A 21890-nucleotide genomic window follows, 5' to 3' on the forward strand; every position below is an offset into this window, starting at 1 on the left:
CATCTCTCTGTGTTTTTTTTTTTTTTTAGTTTTATCTGCTTTGTTGTGTTTCAATTGTCTTTTTATTACACTCTCTCTCACTAATTCAGCTTTTGATGTGACCCTAGTTCATTTATTTCATCATTTGGTGAATCTCATGCAACTGTTTTTTTTCTTCTTTTTCAGATCTTTGTAAACAAAATAGATTCCTACACTTAAAAGAGAGAAAAATAAACATTCATACCAACAACAACAAGAAAAAAAACATATTTTTAAAATTAATCTGTATATATGGCTTTCTTATTTATTGAAGACTGAACAGCCAAACCATCCCCCAACCATCGATTGCTAAAATAATATATTTCATATATCCTACAAAAATCCGTAAAAATTAATCGTATTAAATGAAATCGTGCGTGTCTGGTATTGGAAGGAAATGCTGCAGGATTCAACTTATTATATAAAGATAATATTTTTATTAAGAATGTCTTGGTTGTTATTTTGTTGTTAATATAAAATTCACGAGGATTTTAAAAATGTATTATCTTTCGGCAACACTTTAGTTAATTTATACTTGGACCTTACATTTTCTTGTTATTCAAAGATCCGAATAATTTATTTCTTCAAATGAGAAGCAAAAGGTAATTCACCTAGTGGGACGGTTACGAAATTTTTTAAAAGTTGGTGACCTCGGAAGTCGGAATCTTTGTTTGTCATAGGTTTTATGTAGCTGTAATTATGTAACCCGTCCCTCTTTGGTGACCTCATTTAGCTTCCCATTCTCACTTTTTTCTTTTAACGATTTAGGTTTCAGTTTGGCAGAATGAACTAAATGAACATGAAGATAACTAAAGGGTGTAGATGTAGTAGAGATGACAACCGAATACAAACGTGATTCAAATTATGCAGCCTAAGAAGTGATCCTCTTATTAGGTCAATAATGTCAATGCGTGTATACATAGGTTGATTCATTCATTGCCAAATCGTTTAAAGCTCATAGTTCTTCACAATTAGTTAGATTAGAACATATCCCTAGGGCCTAGATTTGATTAAATGTTTTCTTGATATGGATTTCAGATCGTTCTAGTCAAAGAGTTAAGCCCGTAGATATAGTCAGGGGCCAAGGAAATAAGATAAACGAGACTCTTTGAAATAATGGGTTTTAACTTAATTCAATTGGGCCTTAAAGCTTGTCTTCTTATCAGGCGGGAACAATGAGAATTCGCGTTATCATTACAAAAGTTCGAGAAGTATTGCCAGAAGAAGCTGTCCTTGATTAGTTGATTTGGTTGGACGTAAGTGCACGTGCCAAGTTGGAGCGCGTACGAATGAGTATAAAACAGGTAAGTGGAAGGAAATTGAGGGTGGGACATTACACGATTCACGAACATAGCGTAGCAACCAAAAGATGTGTCTCTCTGTCTATTAAAAAAATATAAAAATATAAATGATGGTTGTAGTATTAGGTCATTACACCGACAGCTCCAATTCAAGCCACGTGTTCTTCCTTCTTCTTCGGCTTCTTTCTTTGCTTCACATGTCTCTCTCTCTTCTTCTTTCTTTATTTATTATGTTTGGTTGGCTTTCTTAATTTCACTTTAAATTCAAGTATCACACCACATCATTTAACTATAGAAGAAGACAGACTAATTAACTACTAACATCATTAACTATAGAAGAAGACTGACTAATTAACTACTTTCCCCTTTATTATCATCTTGTTGTATTCGCGCTGATTGTCTCAGTCCTTCGTATGTTAAGAGTTTTAAAGACTTGTAAAAAAAAATTAAAAGACCATCACTTTCACTCTGACGTATGTTACGGTTACGTATCAATACAGGCAAATTATTATAAATGTTTTGTTCTTAACTCAAATCACAATTACTTTGTTTTAGTATATATGATTTCGGGATATCGATTCTAAAGATTTTTTTATCTTGAGTAGCAAATCATCTGATATTGTAAAATACTATGACCATTCATTTGTTGCGCATGAACATCTGATTACCTAAATAACGGATCAAAAAAATTCAATAAGTTAGTTTATTCACTTGCATAAGTAGAAATTCCATCTGAAGAGTTTAATAGTACTAGTTTGTTCTGACATAGTAAGTAATATACTTCCATTTATTATAAAAAAAAATAGTTTTATCAATAAAGACAAAAAAAAAACAAAGTGGTGCTGTTTGTTTTTTCAATGATTATAGTATATAAAAAAAATATATCCGATAAAAATAATAATACTACTACTCCATAAAAAGGGTTGATTAAGAAGGAGACGTACAGTAGTAGTAATGGAAGCCGAAACCGAGCCGAGCCGGTACACAAAAAAAAGTCAGAGCTAAATATAATGAATTTTATTTTGCTTTCAGACACCGTGTGGTCCCTACCACCAGCCTGTCCGAAAACCCAAACCTGTTTTGATACACAAACAAAACACAGACCACCACCACCTAAAAGCTCTCTCACATCTTTCTCTCATCTCTTCTGTCTCTCACTCTCCACTTTCCAATCGCCGACGATTCAACTAAACGTACTAAAATTCTCACACAAACAGCTTTTTATTTCTCTCTTATCAATCACTTCTTCTAACAAGAATAATATTTCAATCGTACAGAGCACCATGGATCGTTGTATCTATGGTTGCTCCGCCATTACTCTCTTCTTCTTTTACTTCATCCTCACTGCATCCGCTCTCGAATCGGGTCACCACAACGTAACAGGGTCGGGTCAAATAAACTCGAACTCCGTCCTCGTAGCTCTCCTCGACTCTCGTTACACCGAGCTAGCCGAGTTAGTCGAGAAGGCTCTTCTCCTACAAACCTTAGAAGACGCCGTCGGTCGTCACAATATTACTATTTTTGCACCTCGCAATGAAGCGCTCGAGCGTGACCTTGACCCTGATTTTAAACGGTTCTTGCTCCAACCAGGTAACCTCAAATCTCTCCAAATGCTTCTCTTGTCGCACATTATCCCCAAACGAGTCGGGTCAAACGAATGGCCCGAGGAGAATTCGGGTCGTGTTAAACACGTCACGTTAGGGAACGACCAAGTGCTGCATTTGAGTAAACTCAAAGGAACAAACGGAGGAGGAAGGAGATTGGTGAATTCCGCTGTTATCACCCGACCCGATGATTTGACCCGACCCGACGGGTTGATCCACGGTATCGAACGGCTTTTAATCCCTCGCTCCGTTCAAGAAGATTTCAACCGACGGAGAAGTCTCCGATCAATCTCCGCCGTGTTACCCGAAGGAGCTCCTGAGATCGATCCGAGAACTAACCGTCTCAAGAAACCCGCTTCCGCCGCAGTACCCGCTGGATCTCCGCCGGTGCTTCCGATTCAATCCGCTATGGCTCCAGGTCCTTCGCTAGCTCCGGCTCCTGCTCCGGGACCAGGAGGTGCTCGCAAACACTTCAACGGCGATGCTCAGGTCAAAGATTTCATTCACACATTGTTGCATTACGGCGGATACAACGAAATGGCCGATATCCTCGTGAATCTGACGTCACTAGCGACGGAGATGGGTAGATTAGTGTCTGAAGGTTACGTACTCACCGTGTTAGCTCCCAACGACGAAGCTATGGCGAAATTGACGACGGATCAGCTTAGCGAGCCCGGAGCTCCGGAGCAAATCATGTATTACCACATTATACCGGAGTACCAGACCGAGGAGAGTATGTACAATTCGGTTAGGAGATTTGGGAAGGTTAAGTATGAAACGCTGCGTTTTCCTCACAAAGTTGGGGCTAAAGAAGCTGATGGTTCGGTTAAGTTCGGTTCAGGTGACCGGTCTGCTTATTTGTTTGATCCGGATATTTACACCGACGGTCGGATTTCGGTTCAAGGGATTGACGGTGTTTTGTTCCCGGAGGAGGAAGAAGAGTCGGTTAAGAAATCTACCGGTTCGGTTAAGAAAGTTGTTCAACAGAGAAGAGGTACGAGTTAATTCATCTCTTGTTTGATTCAATTTTGTGTATAGATTCGGTAACATTAAGTTATGTAGGTGAATTGATCTAACAATGTAGGTTCATTGAGTTTATTACAACATTTACCATATTGAGTGACTAATTAGGCTTTATACTTGTGTCATGTTAGAAAGAAACTGTTTTGGCTCAAAGTAATTAGTTTTCAAGATATTATTGGATTATTCCTATAGTCTCTGGCGAATTTGGGTTGGAGTAATTAGAATGAGAGATTTGTGAGGATTATTTCAAATAGAAGAAAGAATCAATGGAAGCTTCGTCACATTACCTAAAAGCATCTTCTCACGTATCTAAACTTCACTTATTATATTGAGTTAAATTTAATTAATCTTTTTAGCTTTTTGTTTTCCAGAAACCAATATTTTAATTAGGTGACAGGAGATTGTGATTGTGATTGATTGTGATCATGACCTAATAATTAATTAAAAGTTTCTTTATTGATGGGAAAAATTAAAACAGGGAAGTTGCTGGAAGTAGCATGTAGAATGCTTGGAGCTATTGGCAAGGACTCATATCTAAGCAGATGATGATGGTAATTCACAAACCCGGAAGAGATTTATTGAAGAAAGATCTCTCGAGTGTTATCTGTATACACATACGAAAGGTTAGTGTATTTGCGGTTAAAGTTTCACTACCGGTTAATTGCATCGTTAAAAATAAGTGAACTCATAGTTTTTTTTTTGGTGTGTTTTGTAGGTTCTTTGGAGAAACAATGAAAGATTTGGAGGAAGAGCAAACAAAAAAAAAAAAACACAAGAGAGGAGGAATAAACATCAATGTTGAAAGCATATTTCTTCAAAGGAATATGAAAGAGGGGTTTGTTGGATTTTTCTTTTTAATATAAAAAAAGTATATTTTTTGGGTGGGGTTTTGAGTTTTGGGTTATAAATACTGTAATTAGATATGTGAACTTCATTTTTTCAATTGATTTGGTGTAATGAAAAAGAATCATAAAGTGGGGAACAAAAGAAAAAAGACTTTGAGAACCCACCACCATTATTTTCTTTACTCAACTTGTGAATGGTTTTGGTAAATGGTAAGTAAAATTACACTTGACTGGGAATAATGACATCATTATATCATCAGATACAAAAATTGTACTTGTTGTTCTAAACATTTTTTAATTCTGAGTAATTTCTTAATATTTCTATGTGTCAACTGGCAAGTAAAATCATTATACTACTATTGAAAGGTATGACTTTTTTTTTCTTAATTTATAGCAAATACAATAAATAAAATGGAAGGTATATTTGGTAAGAGCGATGATGAAACATGTGTTGGAGAGAGGAGATGAGTTGGCTTATGGCTGTCTTGTAAGATATTATTATCATGAATTGAGACCCAATTACAACACAAAGCTTAAAGCTGTATGACCTATCATATTCAATCGATGACTTTTTTTGGTTTGTTACCCTTCAATCCTTTTAGTCTAAACAAGTTTATCAACAACACTAGACCATTTCAACCACTTAAACAATAATAACCTGTTTATTAATTCAGAGTCCTCGGTCTAGATATGATATCATATTACAATGGAGCGGCCACATTTTGTTTTTGGCTATATTCTCTCTTCCTTTGTTAACTAAAAACGCACCGCACTTGATAATAATGTTGAACGGTGGCAAAGAAAAATGGCCCACACACACACACACACAATAATTTCACTAGAACTGTTACTAGTCTGAGTTGTCTCCACTCGTACACCCACCATAGTTTACTATATGTAGAGTAGCGATCGGTAGGTAAGCTCTGGTTATACAAAATACATGATAATATGATATTAAAACAAATAACGCTCTGCAATATGAAGTCAAATCACGGCTAAAAAACCAATCAACGATTGCAAAACGTCTTACAAAAGTTTCTGATAATAACTAACGGGTAACTTTCTTTTTTTGAAAAATATGGTCTGCAATTACAAGTAATTTGAGAGCAAATGGACTACCAAACTTTAAAAAGCTTAGTCTGAAAACTTGTGCAGAATCTCTCCTTAATTCTTCTCTGTTTGCGAAGGAGCTGTAACATATTAAAAGACCAGGTTTACATATCCAGAGGGAAAGATTACTAGTCGATTATTACTAAATTACAAGTTAATTCGTACCTTTAGCGGCTGCTGTCTCGTCCTGTGGTGGCCTCATAGCTGGGAAGAGAATAACCTCCTGTAACAATATTTCCAATCATGAGTTTGGTAAAAACCAATTTAGATCATTCACAGAGATACATTTGGAGGTAAGAGTGTGACCTTGATGTTCTGTGAATCAGTAAAGAGCATAGTAAGTCTGTCGATTCCCAATCCCCAACCACCTGTAGGAGCCAATCCGTATTCTAAAGCATTGCAAAATGTCTCATCTAATGCCATCGCTTCATCGTCTCCAGATTGTCGGTCCTTGAGCTGATCAGCAAAACGCTGGCGCTGTACCACAGGATCGTTCAGCTCCGTGTAGGCGTTGCAGAGCTGTGTGGTCAAATTATAACATGTTAGTCAAAAAAACTCTTAAAGACAAGAAGCAATAAATCAAAAGTTTCATCAGTTTTTTCCAATTTTTTTTTACTTACTTCATGTTGGTTGATGAACAGCTCGAATCTCTCTGTCAAAACATCATTCGATCTGTGCCATTTTGCCAACGGACTCATGATCTCGGGATGGTTGATGATGAAAGTTGGGTTCACACATGTCACTTCCAGAAATTCACCAACAAGCTGCAAAATAAAATAAAAAACCCCGCGATGTTTCAAATTTAAATTTCTTATCCTACTAAATATGCTAGAAAAGCACCAGTGAGACAGAAAATTTTACTTTATCTAACAGACGAGCCGTTGTCTGAGGAGGAGAGCATTTGACATCAAACCTCGCACATGCATCAATCAGATACTTGTTAGCTTCGTCGCTAGTCAAGTCTTTTGGTATATTAAGGTTAGCCACCTTCTCTAACTCTCCTATCATCTCAATCCTCCTACAAAACAAAAATTGGGTAGATAGATTATCACCAAAGGAAAGCTCCTACAAAAAGCTTTATCCTAAAGGTTATAGTTTAATCAATGAAGATGTTGTCTCAAACCTGAACGGAGGTGTGAAGTCTATCTCGATTGGATCCTTGTCATATCCATTAGCATGATACTTGATTTTATAACCACCTGTTAATTCCTTGACCATGCCACTCACCATATCCTCAGTCATTTTCATCAGGTCATTGTAGTCTGCAAAAGCCATATAGAATTCGCAAGTGGTGAACTCCGGATTGTGTGTCAGGTCAATACCCTCGTTTCTGAATTGCTTTCCTATCTCGTAAACACGATCCAAGCCACCAACAATAAGTTGCTTAAGAAAGAGTTCAGGTGCAATACGCATGAACAGCCTCATATCTAGATCATTGTGATGTGTCACAAATGGACGAGCAGCTGCTCCACCAGCAATTCTGTTCATCATAGGTGTCTCGACCTACATAAAACTTCAGAATATCAATTGCAAGGAAGAACACTCGAACCAGTGACAAAATCAAAAAAAGCTAAAGATTTTTCTTGCGAGAAATTGAGAACCTCCAAGAATTTTCTACTATCGAGGAATCTGCGGATGTAGGAGATAATACTAGCTCTGGTCTTGAATATCTGACGAACCTCCACGTTCAACATGAGATCAAGATAACGCTGGCGATATCTTAATTCCTGACAATAAACAAAGACATCACACGCTTGCTTGGATAGAAACAGAATAATAGTCACTAGAATCGAAGACCGACAAGTCCACCACAAAAAAAAAAATAACATTCAACAGTGTAAGAGGCTATAACAATCTTTATAGGCCTTTGTAAACTTGATAATACCTGATCTTTCAGAACATATGCTTCAGGATTTCTCGTATCACCTGGAACCCAGGTTTCAGGTTTCTACATTTGAGCATAGAAGTGGAAGAGGTTAGTTTAAAACAAATAAGGTGAATCTTAAGGTATTAAAACATCCCCAGAGGATTTACTCTACCTGCGCATTCACATTATCAGCCTTTCTCGGCATCATGTGAAGGCAATGGGATAGAAGGATAAATGATCGGGGGAAGATACTCAATTCTCCTCTCTTAGATTTTCCTGAAATTAGAGTATAGCGAACAGTGAATTAGGATGTCGGGATCGACTTCAAGAATGAAAATATAAAATCTCAATACATATATATAGACAGAGACTGCACAAACCTGGATATCCAGTGACTCCAACGATATCACCTCTCTTAGAATTCGAATGGAGCTTACAAAACTCAGCTTCATTCAATCCTGACTTACTAAAAGGATAAAAGGCAATAAATCTAAGTAATTCAGCATCAAGGTTTTTTTCTTCTTCTCAAAATATGGTAAACAAAGGATTTCACCTTGCATCAGCCATCACTTGGACCTTGAAATCTTCACCGTGAAGATCATAGAAGAAGAGCTTGGTAGAGGAAGATCGTTTGCTCATAATCCTCCCTATTAACGTTCAACAACCAAAGAATCTCCACTTCAATAAAAAGGGCCAGCGGCGTTTCAGAAACTTAGGCAAAAATAGCATTTAGAAGTTTAAAGACATACCGGCTAGAGAAACTTCAGCATCTTCAACATGATCCCCATTGTTCAAACTACCATACTTCTCAATGTATTCAGGAATAGACATTGACACAGCAAACTTATGAGGATATGGATTCTCCCCTTTAGCCTTCTCAGCCGCAAGATATTTCAATCTGTTCTCATGGTATTGCTGCAAAAGATACCAGAAACAACAACAAAAAAGAAAAGAACAATTGATTCCTACATTACATGTAAAAGCTGCATCGCAAAAAATAACAAGAAAATTATCAAACGGATTCATACCGTTGGATCCATCTCATCATCATCTGCTGCCACTGACCTCTGGCTCTGGGGGCTTGCCTTGGGAGGCTGCATCAATCAAAATCAAATCTCATTAACTAGCAAACTTGAAATTTCTCGATAGAGATGCTACCAAAGAAGATAATTCAATAATCTATGATAATTCCCCCCAAGAATGTTACGAATCAGAAGAGTGCTTACTTGTTTTGCCTTTTCTTCCTCCTTGCGTCTCCTCTCTTCCTCTTTCTGCTTCAATTTAAGTTCCTTCTTCAGAGCACTACAATCAAATCCGATACAATCAAATCCCGTACGAAGATTCACAAAAGTGTAAAAGAATAACATGAGACGAAAACGTACTTTTTGCTCCGAGGTTCAGAAGCATCAGCAACGGCAGGCTCAGCAGCGTTCGTGGTGGTAGAAGAAGAAGAAGAAGAATCCATGGTTAACTCAGATAACGCTTTCGTGGTTTGATCAGCCGAACCTTCCATCGTAACGGAGATTCCAAAATCCAGATGATAAAACGCTCTCTTTCCTCAGTCAGTGGAGTAAACAAGATAGAGATTGTTCTCAAGGGTTTGTGAATTTTCTCAAGTCTGATGAGGAAAGACGGCGAAGAAAAAGAGAAGAAACAAGAGACTGGTTTTAGGGTTTATTATTCTCCTTTACGCAGATCCAGCCCATTTAGCCAAGTAGGGCTTCTTCGGTTTATTCTTTAACCGACCGAACCGGTTCGTCTTAACGTAACGATTTTAATAGTATTAAAGATCTACAGATTCGGTTTTAGCCTATTAGGTTAATTTAATCTCTATAAGTTAAGAAAAAACAATTAAATGTTTCCACATTATATAGAAAGTGACAAAATATAATACCATGATCTCAAAACTTTACAAAAGACCTTGTGAAATTTTAAATTATTTGTAAATTCTATCAAAGTTCATGGCTTATATAAAATCAAATATTTAAAATAGAATAAAAGTCTATTAAAATTGAGTGAACTATCATCAAAAAACTCTTCATCTTATTATATTTATTTGGAATTATTAATAGAACTTTTACAACCGAATTGCTCATTCTTATTCATAAGGTCTAGACCGTTGTAAAATATTAGCACTAACCACAGTGAAGTGAAAACAATGGATGTTTCCTTTGTATATGCAACTTCAAAGAAACAAAATCTTTGGCTTTTTTTTACCAATGCCAGTTTTCAAGTCCTTACGCAAAGCCTGAAACCAAAGCAGCCCGAGTTGTTACGTTTCCTCTGCAGACTTGAGCTCTTACCTCCATTTAAACCACTCGGTTTGTCTCCACGATTCTCTATTGTTTGGCTAAATAGAGTTGTGGCTTGTGAGACTGTTATCCTTGGGACCTCAGAGTTTGTTGTAAGATCGATCTCGGGTGATGCAGGGGCTATTTTGTTTCCTTCTCTTGCAAAAGAACTCGATCCACTTCGCCTATAATACAACTCTTTAAGGTTAAATCATTTTTACTCGTATAAGCAAACATTTCTTTAGATTTTCATAGTTTTTACCTGTTGCTGTTGTTGTTGTTGTTATTGTGATAATGTGCAAAGGATGCTTCCTCAAGAAGTTCAGTTTTAGGATCTTGGATACAAACTTTGTTACTAGAAACAATATGAGTGCTCCCTGAATGCTGCATTGGTGATGCTTCTTCTTCTTTCCCCAAAGAGGTTGATGTATTATAATTGTTATCTGTTTTGGATTTTCTAACCATTGAAATCACTCTCTCTAGTGTCCCTAAAGCTTGCTTCACCTCTGGACTTATGCAGAAACGTGTTTTACCAACCTTGTTTTGAGTCTTCCCGGTGAAATTTTCATCATCTACCGAAGAAGAAGAAGAGGGAACACTTTTATCTTCTTCTTTTTCATCTACACAATCTTCTTCCTGGATCTCCGGAACATCTCTTTTGCTAGGTACAGATCCATTCTCGCCATGTTGAGTCTCATTTCCTTTTGCCATATATAGATCATCATCAGCTTCCAACTTGGGTTCTTTCTCATTTACTTTAGCAGTAGAATACAGAGCTTCATGTATCTGAGTGTACAATGGATCAGCTAAAACTCTCTTGTAATCATCGGATTCAGCCACCGAACCTATAGTCTGTAAACACAAGTACACACCACAACATCTCACATAAGCTAGCCAGCAACTGACAGATCAAGTTTTTATGAACTAAAAACAAACTGATAATTTACCTTCTTGAAAAGTTTGAAACCGTTGCCGAGGAGCTGCCTAGACATAAAATTAATAAGAGATGGAGGGACCAAGTCCAGCTTTATATCCACTTCTGCTATGAATCTACAAAAAGTTTAGCAATTCAGAAAAAAAAACCAAAGACATTATTTTTGGTTATCCAAAATGATATCACACTCACCTCATGTAACTCCTCTCTTGAGTCACCTTTTGTATTGCAACTCCGCCTACGAAATCAATCCTCACAGCATTCACAAATTCAGCTATACCGTTGCTCTCTACTTCAATCTAAAGATGATACTAACAGATAACAGTTTAGGATGCTGTCAAATCATTAAGAACTGGACTAGGATGCAACAAAAAAAAAATGCAAATCTAATCTTGGTTTTACCGAGTTTAATAGGATGATGACTAAACCGTCTTTAAAGTATTCGAATACGAAAAACTGCAAAATAGCTTCTCTGTCTGCGAGTGGCCACGGTGCTTTCGCCCTTTCAACCCATAAAAAACATCATCAAAGTATTCAGATTTTAGATTAGCTTTACGACTATATAACAATATGAACAAACATAGCAATTAGTGAAACAGACCTCACTAAACATATCTGTTCATCGATCCTACACTTTTGCAAGCATTTAGATTCTAAGACCCTGAATGACGGAAATGCCAATTTTGGCCACCTGAAACAACATAGAAAACAATAAGCGATCAAACTTCGCAAACAAGAGACATTTAGATGAAGATAAAAATAAAACTCTCACCATTTCTCATAGAATGATGATTCCAAGCATACACATAAACCTGCATAAACGGAGTTAGAATCAAATCCAAAACCTTTTTCTTGCGGTGCAAACCCTTAATGAAGAAAACTTACAGTCTTCGATAGTTCCATCAATGCAACCTTCAACGAGCAGTGTATGAAATGGACTTCCTTTAAGTCCTTCACGGTACATAACACGACAATCTTCATCATCATGTTTCAACTGCAAACAAGAAAACACTTTGTTACAATTCTGTTTTAAGAAGTTCAAGAACAATGATCACAAAAGCTATACAAAAACATACTTTCCAATCACCATAAGATGCATCATTGCTTGATTTAGCCAGTTCTTGATCCTTTTTTGATACACTCCTAAGCTTCTCAATTGTACTGGATAAAGCAGCTACTCTCTGATCCAATATATCCACATTACACTCTGTGAAGAAACATGTAAATAAAAACATTATAGCAAAGGAAAAATTAAGAGTATATAGCAAATCATCAACGACAACAACAAACAACAACCTTCATTGAGCTGTTTCTTGATAAGGGTTTTAAGAGTTTCGTCATTAGAGAGCTCATGAGACGACAAGGTCTCATTAAGTCTCTCTCTGTACTCAGAAACTTCTTGTTTCTTCTGCATATTTCAATTGAATCCGTAGAGACCTCCTTTCGAGAACAAATTAACACTCAAATCAAAGATCAAAGAGGATCAAAACAAAACACAGAAGATTTGTTTGATTTAAGAATCTGGAGTTTGTGGCATCAAGAAGAATCGTGTTGAAGAAGTGAGAAGAGAACACCTTTAAACGTACGGCAAACTATAAGAAAGGAAGTTTTTCTAAAGAAGTTAGACAGACAAAACCCAGCTGCTGATGCGTAACCCACGAGACGGGCAAAGAACGTGGAGTTGTGTTCACTTCTTCCCGATTAGATACGTTCTCTCAGTTTCTCGGGAATATACATCTCTGGAAAGAAAAAGTCTCATTCTCCCAATAATACGAATTTGCATTTGACTAAGTTTTTAGAGCTTATGTCAGACTTTACTTTAAGGGACCAGGTCGGTTAAGTGTTGCTGTCATGGATCTTCTGTGTCTTTTTTTAATCTTACTTTTAACAAACAAAAAATTTGATTAGTAAACAAAAACTGATCTCCAATTAATGTGCACGGTAGTATAATCATTTAGAAGATCACTTTTGAGTTTTAAAACAAAAATAAGAATGTGCATGAATGAAAGTTTCTTTTGAAACGGTGGGAGTAGATGAATGAATCCAAGTTTCGAAACGATTTCATCAAAATCAGAAAATTGAAAAAGAAACTAACTACGATTCGAATATGATCCACATGCTAAATGGAAGAAGTTGATTTGCTTCATTCACGTTTATGACTCTTTTCTATTTATCTTTTTATATTTTTCTCGTTCTATTGAGCTGCAAGTTTTCACAATCATATCCTATTGTGTAATGAACATCATCAGCCAATAAAAATACAAATATTTGTATAGTCTAATCTATATAGAGTAGAACCTCTATAAATTAATACTCTTTAAATTAATACTCGCTATAAATTAATAAATTTTTTTGGTCCCGAGTTGGACCGGTGTAAAAAATAACAAAATTCGATAAAATAATAAGATAATAATTTTTTTAAAAATCTATGTAAAAATATAGTCCCAATAATATTATAAATTAATAATGATATAAATTAAATATATATATATACATATATATATCTAATAAGATTTAGTGAAATATGACTCTATTATTGTTTGTCTATTCTTGAATTTGCATTTTAGTTAGGAACTCATATCTAATCTTTTTCATTGTATTAAAAAATTTTAATGTTGTCTTCTCAAATCGCATCCAAAAAATGAGGAGAGTTCTAGTTGCGGTATTTTTTTTTTACATGTAATTGGTTGTAAAGCTCTGCAATATGTTATTCGACTTTATCATTAACATGAAATATAATACCAACAATTTCTTTTAAACTCTAAACTTCTAACATTTATCATTTTCACCTAGATAATTAAGTAAACCATTAACATCAATCCGATTATAATAGCCAATATTATAAATTAAGAAAATTTTATAAAAATGTGAATCATAACAAAAATATTTTATTTTATAATATAAAATTTTCAAAATTATGAAAAAAATATCTTTATAAATTAATATTTTATTAATTTATCGATAAATTAAAACCTCTATAAATTAATAAAATTTTATAGTTCTGACCTTGTTAATTTAACGAGGTTTTACTGTACAATCAAAATCACATGTTGCAGGTCTCCGATTTTGTATAATATATAGCTGAAATCAAAATCACGTGGTGCAGATCTCCGGATAATAAAGAAAGGATTTTGCAATTAACACCAAAGCTTATTCGGACAGTGACATGACATATTACAGTTTTCAGATGTTTTAGACAGCAGCCATTGGTTTTCACAACGCGTAGTAAAAAGGGGAAAGAAAAAGAGTCTTACATAGTTTTGATAATACTTTCTTTTATTAACTACTGACTGCAGCAACCGCCGCCACTGTTCTGTTGGATTGGCTGACCTTTCATTTGGACTGTTCCAGGACCAGATGTCTTGTTCGCATTCGTTTGGCTTCCCATTCTGCAAATCAAATGAGCAACCATATGATCAGACTCAATTCTCCATATTACATAATCAAAAGGTGAATCAGTAAATGTCTATACACAAAGATATCAATCCTATGAAAATCTATTAACAGATACACAAGCTTAAGGCTACACGACACAACGGTATATTTGTAGTTTTCCTCTAAATTAGTCATCAAGTCTAGAAAACTGCAGTTGTATATAACACTTTAATAGTTCATATAGAACTGCAAATTCCCCTGAAAGTGATTTGATGAATAATGATGATCAACGAAAACCGTTTTGATCAGCTTCACTGAAGAATATAGGCTAACTAACTTATTGCGGAACTTATGAAAATAGATTATAGATAGTGAACATACTTCTTCTTGATCTCGCCAGCAATAGTTAAGAATGCTTGTTCGACGTTGTTAGATTCCTTAGCACTAGTCTCAAGAAAGGGAATTCCGAGCTCATCTGCTAACGCCTGTAGTGTTTTTTTGAGTAAATGAAACGTAAGAAAACCATATCACAGTTGTGTCAGGAGAAAAAGCTACTAAAAATATGCACTTTTGTAATCGCTGGAATCAGATTTTCTAACTTCTGGAGTTTGGTCAATGATCATATATACAATCATAGCCTTAGTTGTGGTATAAAAATCTCAGACGCAGTGATTGTTCATTGTTGGTTTTCAATTTGTGAAATCAGATGAGGAAAGGGAAAAGTTACAGGCAAAAGATGTTGCACAAGAAAGAAACAAAAATCATAACTGGAAATAGAGTGCAGAAAAATTTGCTGGGAACTTAACTTAGGGGTGTGAGCTTACCTTTCCAGTTTCGGTGGAAACAACTTTGCTTTCAACCATATCATTCTTGTTACCAATTAAAAGCTTGCATACACTCTCATTGGCATATCTATCGATCTCACTCAACCACTGCTTCACATTGTTGAAGCTTTCCATCTCAGTACAGTCATACACAATCTGTCACAATTATCATCAGTTAAAAGGAAGGGGGGGATTTTGAACATAAAAAATAAAATTAGTTTTTTTTTTTTTTCAGGATCTTCAATCCACTAACAAACATGTTTCAGAGGACACACACAGAGCATTGCAAATATCGATCTCAAACTGAACCACTTAAAAATAAGAAAGCAAGTAAAAGAAAGGAAATAATAAAGAAAGCTCACAATGATGCCATGAGCTCCTCTGTAGTAGGAGCTAGTGATGGTCCTGAAACGCTCCTGTCCAGCAGTATCCCACTAAAAAGAGAGCAGCAACAAACAGTAAAGTAAAAATGAGTAAAACACAAATCACATCCGATTCATATCATATAAAAATGTCCTCATAAAAACTCACAATTTGTAGCTTAATGGTCTTCCCATCTTGCTCAATCGTTCTAATTTTCTGCCAATTAGAACCACATTTATATAAGTTTAACTTTAAGGGAATGAAACAATCTCAACGATCACATACACGTGAAGAAGAGGAACTCACGAAGTCAACACCAATGGTACTTATGTAGCTGTCAATGTAAGCATCATCCTGGAAAAAAAAAATCAAAATCCCAAAATCACGAAACAGTTGAAACCTAAAACAAACAAGAGCTAAGCTAAATTCTCAAAAATTAAAAAAATTCAAGTCAAACTCACAGCGAATCGAAGAAGAAGACAAGATTTTCCAACAGAAGAGTCACCGATCAACAAAAGCTTGAACAGGTAATCGCTGGAAAACAAAAACGAATTCGCTATGAGTAGAAGAAACGAAAAAAGGAGGATACAATGTTTAACAAACAAAGGATAGAGAGAGAATACACTTACTACTCGTTGCTCATGATTTGATTCTCAAGATGTAAGAAGCGTTTCTTCGATTTGATTTCCGAGAAGACGAGAAAAAAAAAAAGGAAGAAGAAGCTCTTTTCTTTTCTACGGTTAGGCGTGTCAATCAATTGAGATGAACTTTGAAGAAGGGAACCCACCACTTCCCTTTTTTTTTTTATTGAAACTGTTTGTTTAAAATATTATTTTAATTCCTTTGCTTGTTGTTTGTCACGAGACAATCAAGAAGCTTTTGACCTTGTCTCACTTATTTCTTCTTGCAAAATTCTTGATTTCACCCATACGATAAACATTTTCTATTCATGCCCTAGGGTTGAAAATTTTCTATTCACCCCCTCTTAACCAACCAATCAAAATACAACAAAAGGCCATGTCATGTCATATTAATAAAATATATCAAAAATAAAATGAAAAGACAAACAAAATTAAGGAAACAAATTCTGTAGATTTTTTAATAAAGAAATTATGTCAGTTTGAGTTTATAAAAGAATGGCTAGAATGTAGATTTTACAATTAAACAAAATTTGTCGGTTTGAGTTTACAAAAGAGTGATTAGAGTTTATATGTTACAATTAAACAAAATTATATATCGTTTTGAGTTTACAAAATAGTGGTTAAGGTTTAGATTTTATAATTAAACGAAATTATATGTCGGTTTGGGTTTACAAAAAAAAGAGTGGTTAGGGTTTACATTTTACATTCAAGCAAATTTATACGTCGGTTTGGGTTTATAAAAGAGTGGTTAGGGTTTAGATTTTACAATTAAAAAAAATAAATGTCGGTTTGGGTTTATAAAAGAGTGGTTAGGGTTTAGATTACACAATTAAACAAAATTATATGTCGTTTTGGATTTATAAAAAAATAATTTGGATTTAGATGTTATAATTAAAAACTATAATATAATGTTTAGAATTAATCTATACACTAAAAAGTAAGCTCCTAAGGCCGTCCACATAGGATTTTAAACAACTAATAGAAATTTGACATATCACTTATTAACATTTTATACAATTTCCAGAATTTTTTGTATTAAGAATTATTTTAAACAATCTATCATGATTTGATATGTCATTCATTAACATTTTTTAAATTTACAGAATTTTTTAGAAAAAGGAAAATTTTAAATTTATGGAAATCAAAGTACTAAGCACAATAAACCACATCGGCTAGAAATTTTTTAGACAATGGTTCAGAACCACTATAAATAAGATTAATATGCTTTCAACAACGAATGAGCAGGAAAACTTGATTTATCAGGCGTTCAAGTTTAAAAGTTTTATTTGGTTTCATTTGGTTTTTTATTTGATCAAATAAAAACTTTAAACAGTTTCAAAAAAATATTATAATATTTAAAAATTTTAAAATTTTTAATATTATAAATATTGAAACTTTTAAAAGTTCTTAGCTTTTAAAAAGTTTTAAAATATTATAAGTTTTAAATTATAAAAGTTTAAAATATTATAAATATTGATGCAAAACATAAATTATCTTATTTATCTATATTTGTGCTTTTTATTTCTTATGAGCTGTAAAACATATTTTTGTGTATGATTTTATAGATGAGTAAATTTTTAAAAGGTTCAAATTTTATATTTCGAAACCTTTTCAAAGTTTAAAATATTATAAATATTGATGAGAAACATAAATTATCTTATTTATCTACATTTGTGCTTTTTATTTCTTATGAGCTGTAAAACATATTTTTGTGTATGATTTTATAGATGAGTTGATATTCTTTCATTAATTTTTTATTTTTGGGTCTAAGGAAGAAGGATTGACATCACAAGACCTTAATTTGATGTTTGAGTCAAATTTTGAGGTTTAAAAAAGAAAGATGGACGATAATCACACATGATTTATTAGCTATACATAGGTATGACCAGGGTTATAGTTGTCACGATTAAGGTTTATTAACCATCGGTTATGGTTAGAAATTTTTGTAACCTTAACCAGAACCGTTTAACAAAGGGCTAAACGGTTACGTTTAAATATTGTTATAGTTCAAGCGGTTATATATGGTTACGGTTATTTGATAATATGATACGGTTGATATTATTTGATGATATAATATAATTGATATTATTTATTTATAATTAATATGTTCTTATAGTGCACTCATATTTCTATATATCATATGATTCATATTAAATAAATAATTATTAGTATATTTATTATGTTTTTAAAATATTATAAACCAAGTAAGGATTTTGGTTTGAGAAGTTTCTAAACGCGTGGATCTAAAACCAAATAAGTATATGGATAAAATTGTCAATAATTGGGTGCATGTGTTGATTATGCTGGTAATCATGATTTTCACAAATTTTATGAGAAAAGAAATGATTTTGTTCTTGGAGTTTGATGGGTTAACAAGTTGTGTGGTAGTCTAAAAAAAGGTTTTTCAGTGAAAGAATGTGAAGAAGTTGACGAGGAAGAAGAAGAAAAAGAGTATAACGAAGAACCAAACGGTAAAAGTTACGACGACAATTAACACAAAATTTGACAATGAAAATGACAAGAAAGAATATGAAGAATAAGAAAACATTGAATAAAAAACACGAAAACTTAGGTGGTAGCGATCAATTAAATATGAAAACGAGTTAAATTTATGATTATAAAATTGTTTTGTTTTTCTGGTGGTCAAAGAAAATAGTTTAGGATATGTGAGGTCATCAGTTTGATTTGCCTCGCCTGGACGTCAAGTTAAATTTATGATTTTTTTTATCAGATTTGATTTTATAACACAACTGATTTTTATATTTTAAAAAATTGTGTATCTGAAATTATTTTTTTTTCCTTAGTACTAATTTTAATTTTTTTATGAGACAATATTTTATTACCGTATTCAATCATATATAATTTTTATCAAAATATATCAAATAAACTCACACTACGCGTGGGTTCAAAACCTAGTAACTTTAAAATTGAATGAAATACAGATTTTGTTTCTTTAATTAATAATTTGTTGAATTGTCCTTTCTTCTTTAAGTGTTGTGTGTCTTTCTTTTCTTATTTGGGCTTTTCTTAGATATTGGGCCGAGCTCAAATATTGGCTATACGCCTATAGCCTATATACCGCGTCCTCGGATTATAAAAAGATTGGATTTTGATTAATTTAATTATTTAATCATGAATAACACATAATTATAATTTTTAAAATGAATAAAAAGGAAAAATTGAATAGGCATAGATTTTATTTTTAATTTTATATGATACAAATAGATTTTCTCAACAAAATCATTATGTTGTCATCCATACTCCATTTTTTATCATTGTAATTAAATAATTTCAATCCTACCTTCTTATTTAATTTTTATCTGTTTCCCTCAATTGATACTAGATAACGAAAAATAAAATATAGAATCCTTAAAGTATTCTTTTTCCTTATCAGGATTGACCAAAAAAAAAAAAAAAATTGGCAAAACAGACTTAAAATAAGATAAATTACTAAAAATATAGAGGGTAAAAAAAATCACAAAGATTTGTTTACTCACATTACGCGGTTTTGACGCGGAATATCCTGACTATAAATAAATAAAGCTAGAATGATGAAAGAAACAAACACAATCCGTATTCAAGAATAATAATCACAAAAGAAACAAACGATCGCCATTTTGGTTAGAGAACACACAAAACAAAAATGGCGATCGTGAGTCCCAATTTCTGTGCACCCTACCCAATAGAGTTGGGGATCGTACGCAAGGTGATGACTATAACAGATGGTAACTTTACCGTCACCGACGCCAACGGCAATCTCCTTTTCAAGGTCAAAGAGCCTTTGCTTAGCCTCAGCGACAAACGGGTTTTGTTGGACGCATCAGATAACCCTATCTTGACTCTCCGAGAAAATGTACGTTTACAAAAGTTTTTTTTTTTTTTTTTAATGGTTGAAATTAGCCACAATTTAGACACTTTATTAATTTTGTGACGTTAATTAAAAACTGCAGAGGGTGAGCTTGCATGATAGGTGGCAAGTATTTAGTGGAAAAAGTACGAGCCAGAGTGATCTAGTATACACATTGAAACGATCGTCCATGATTCAAATTATGAAGCCAAAGCTAGACATTTTCTTGGCTCAAAATAAAGAAATGAAGGTATGCGACTTCCATGTCAAAGGAAGTTGGATCGACCGGTCATGTGTCGTTTACGCCGGCAAATCTGACGTCATTGTTGCTCAGGTAATCAAACTGGTCCAAATTAATGTCTGTAAATTATAAACTGGACTAGTGTGTATATACATGATCGATCGTGCTAATTGATTCATTGTTGTTGTTTTGTGGGTTTTCAGATGCACAAGAAACATACCGCACAAAGCATATTAATTGGGAAGAGTAATTTCTCGGTTACGGTCTATCCGAATGTTGACTTTGCCTTTATTGTCTCTCTCATTGTAATTCTCGATGACATTAACAAGGAAGATTCTGAAGACTAAAATTATTTTTTCCAGCTAAATTATTTTGTGCGTTGCAAATACTTGAAGTGATATATATAATACAGTGATATCATTTTTTTATTATTTTTTGACAATCATTGATATCATTATTAATAAATATATCATATTTATAAAAAATGTGCAAAAGACAAATCCATCGTTTCTTTTAAGCAGACCTTATTTTTCACATTTATTCAAAAAACAACAATGAGCGATTTCTTGTATTCGCCCAGTGCATTCATTGTTCATGAGTTCTCTTGTTCATCTACTATAAGGGATTTTTGTCTGCCAAGCTACAAGGAGAGCTCGTCCAGTCTTAGTTTTTTTTGTGGAGACACACACACCTTGGCATGCGATTTTTTGGATGCTTTTCAAGCAATCAGACAAGAAGACTAAAAGAGCACATGAACAGTCTTTACCGCAGATTCAACCAAGATAACCTTAACCATTTATCTCTTCATCTTAATTAGCTTTACAAACTCTGAAGTTTTCAGCTAGCTAACCATTGGAGATTCCTTCAAGAGAATTAGTGCAATGAAAAGATGAGAGGAAGAGAGATGATGGTGTTGGTGGTTTTATTGGCAAAGTGATGCGTCCAAAAGATACTCGGATCCAAATATGACAACTGGTTGGCTGCTGAATGATGATTTCGATAATACTTATCATAAGCACTTTAAACTGAACATTTTTTCATGTTTAAATCCATTTCACTGATCACACAAATGTTACTTCACAACACACAAGAACAGAATCTCTTGTGGCAGAGGAAAAGAAAAGACGAATCCCAATAGACATCTATTATTCCAAAAAAGAAAAAGAAAAAAAAAAAAAAGAGAAACATCTAAATCAGCTCATGACATGGTTCAAAGCTTTTAGATAGATGATATGAAAAATACACATGGATAGAGTAATAAACTTTAATATCCCGACAAATGATTATCGACCACAAAGTTTTTGAGGGTTGTTCAGTTCCCTTGAACTAGTGCTTGCTTTGGTGTCTGAATATCTCGACACCTAAGTAATCGATAGTGCTCTTAATAAGTGCAACATTTGGCTTCACGAGCTTCACTCGAACAGCGGTTACCTGAGGGAATTTGTCAAGCGTTTTGGTGGCGATGAGTTCCGCGACTGCCTCTAGAAGGTTTCTTGGTGACCCTTCAACAGTTTCCTTAGCTATGCTGCAAACAAATATCATTCTTTCAAACAACAAATCATAACTTCAACGACAAAGCTAGTCATCATAACTTAGGGATGGACAC

General features: G+C 34.1%; 6 protein-coding genes across 8 annotated transcripts in view; 2 read left to right on the plus strand and 4 right to left on the minus strand.

Moving 5' to 3' along the window:
- Window positions 1-2227: 2227 nt before the first annotated feature.
- LOC104764927 (fasciclin-like arabinogalactan protein 18) lies at window positions 2228-4568 on the plus strand. Its single transcript, XM_010488536.3, has 2 exons — window positions 2228-3917; window positions 4425-4568. Exons 1-2 carry the CDS (start codon window positions 2330-2332, stop codon window positions 4490-4492), a joined length of 1656 nt encoding a protein of 551 aa, XP_010486838.2. The 5' UTR covers window positions 2228-2329; the 3' UTR covers window positions 4493-4568.
- Window positions 4569-5770: 1202 nt separating this feature from the next.
- LOC104764928 (lysine--tRNA ligase, cytoplasmic) lies at window positions 5771-9550 on the minus strand. The gene is made up of 15 exons (XM_010488537.3): window positions 9151-9550; window positions 8995-9070; window positions 8797-8862; window positions 8518-8683; window positions 8322-8415; window positions 8149-8234; window positions 7941-8044; window positions 7787-7849; window positions 7503-7628; window positions 7025-7404; window positions 6763-6919; window positions 6522-6665; window positions 6208-6420; window positions 6067-6124; window positions 5771-5981 (listed from the first exon to the last, which is right to left on the minus strand). Exons 1-15 carry the CDS (start codon window positions 9279-9281, stop codon window positions 5956-5958), a joined length of 1890 nt encoding a protein of 629 aa, XP_010486839.2. The 5' UTR covers window positions 9282-9550; the 3' UTR covers window positions 5771-5955.
- A 239-nt stretch (window positions 9551-9789) lies between these two features.
- Window positions 9790-12874, minus strand: LOC104764931 (uncharacterized). Of its 3 annotated transcripts, XM_087502743.1 has the most exons (12): window positions 12812-12874; window positions 12568-12732; window positions 12290-12433; window positions 12070-12200; window positions 11879-11987; window positions 11766-11805; window positions 11595-11684; window positions 11396-11495; window positions 11186-11292; window positions 11007-11109; window positions 10322-10911; window positions 9790-10244 (listed from the first exon to the last, which is right to left on the minus strand). In XM_087502743.1, exons 3-12 carry the CDS (start codon window positions 12405-12407, stop codon window positions 9998-10000), a joined length of 1635 nt encoding a protein of 544 aa, XP_087358869.1. In that variant the 5' UTR covers window positions 12408-12433; window positions 12568-12732; window positions 12812-12874; the 3' UTR covers window positions 9790-9997. The 3 variants fall into 3 exon arrangements, with proteins under 3 accessions (XP_087358869.1, XP_087358867.1, XP_087358868.1); XM_087502741.1 differs by having other exon boundaries at window positions 12290-12732; XM_087502742.1 differs by lacking the exon at window positions 12812-12874 and having other exon boundaries at window positions 12568-12766.
- A 1234-nt stretch (window positions 12875-14108) lies between these two features.
- Window positions 14109-16493, minus strand: LOC104764932 (ras-related protein RABD1). The gene is made up of 8 exons (XM_010488539.3): window positions 16185-16493; window positions 16017-16089; window positions 15862-15909; window positions 15724-15771; window positions 15555-15626; window positions 15193-15348; window positions 14750-14853; window positions 14109-14382 (listed from the first exon to the last, which is right to left on the minus strand). Exons 1-8 carry the CDS (start codon window positions 16196-16198, stop codon window positions 14277-14279), a joined length of 621 nt encoding a protein of 206 aa, XP_010486841.1. The 5' UTR covers window positions 16199-16493; the 3' UTR covers window positions 14109-14276.
- Window positions 16494-19514: 3021 nt separating this feature from the next.
- LOC104764934 (protein LURP-one-related 10) lies at window positions 19515-20769 on the plus strand. Its single transcript, XM_010488541.2, has 3 exons — window positions 19515-20049; window positions 20147-20377; window positions 20488-20769. The coding sequence occupies exons 1-3, from the start codon at window positions 19840-19842 to the stop codon at window positions 20629-20631; spliced, it is 585 nt and encodes a 194-aa protein (XP_010486843.2). The 5' UTR covers window positions 19515-19839; the 3' UTR covers window positions 20632-20769.
- Window positions 20770-21490: 721 nt separating this feature from the next.
- LOC104764933 (dihydroneopterin aldolase 1) overlaps window positions 21491-21890 on the minus strand; it is a 28289-nt gene continuing 27889 nt past the window's right edge. The window contains exon 4 of the mRNA XM_010488540.3: window positions 21491-21809. Coding sequence (XP_010486842.2) covers window positions 21611-21809 — 199 coding nt within the window. The 3' untranslated portion in view covers window positions 21491-21610. The remainder of the gene's footprint in view (window positions 21810-21890) is intronic.

Source organism: Camelina sativa, chromosome 19, assembly GCF_030686135.1.
Source record: "Camelina sativa cultivar CO46 ecotype springtype chromosome 19, ASM3068613v1".
In the NCBI taxonomy this organism is placed as follows: Eukaryota; Viridiplantae; Streptophyta; class Magnoliopsida; order Brassicales; family Brassicaceae; genus Camelina; species Camelina sativa.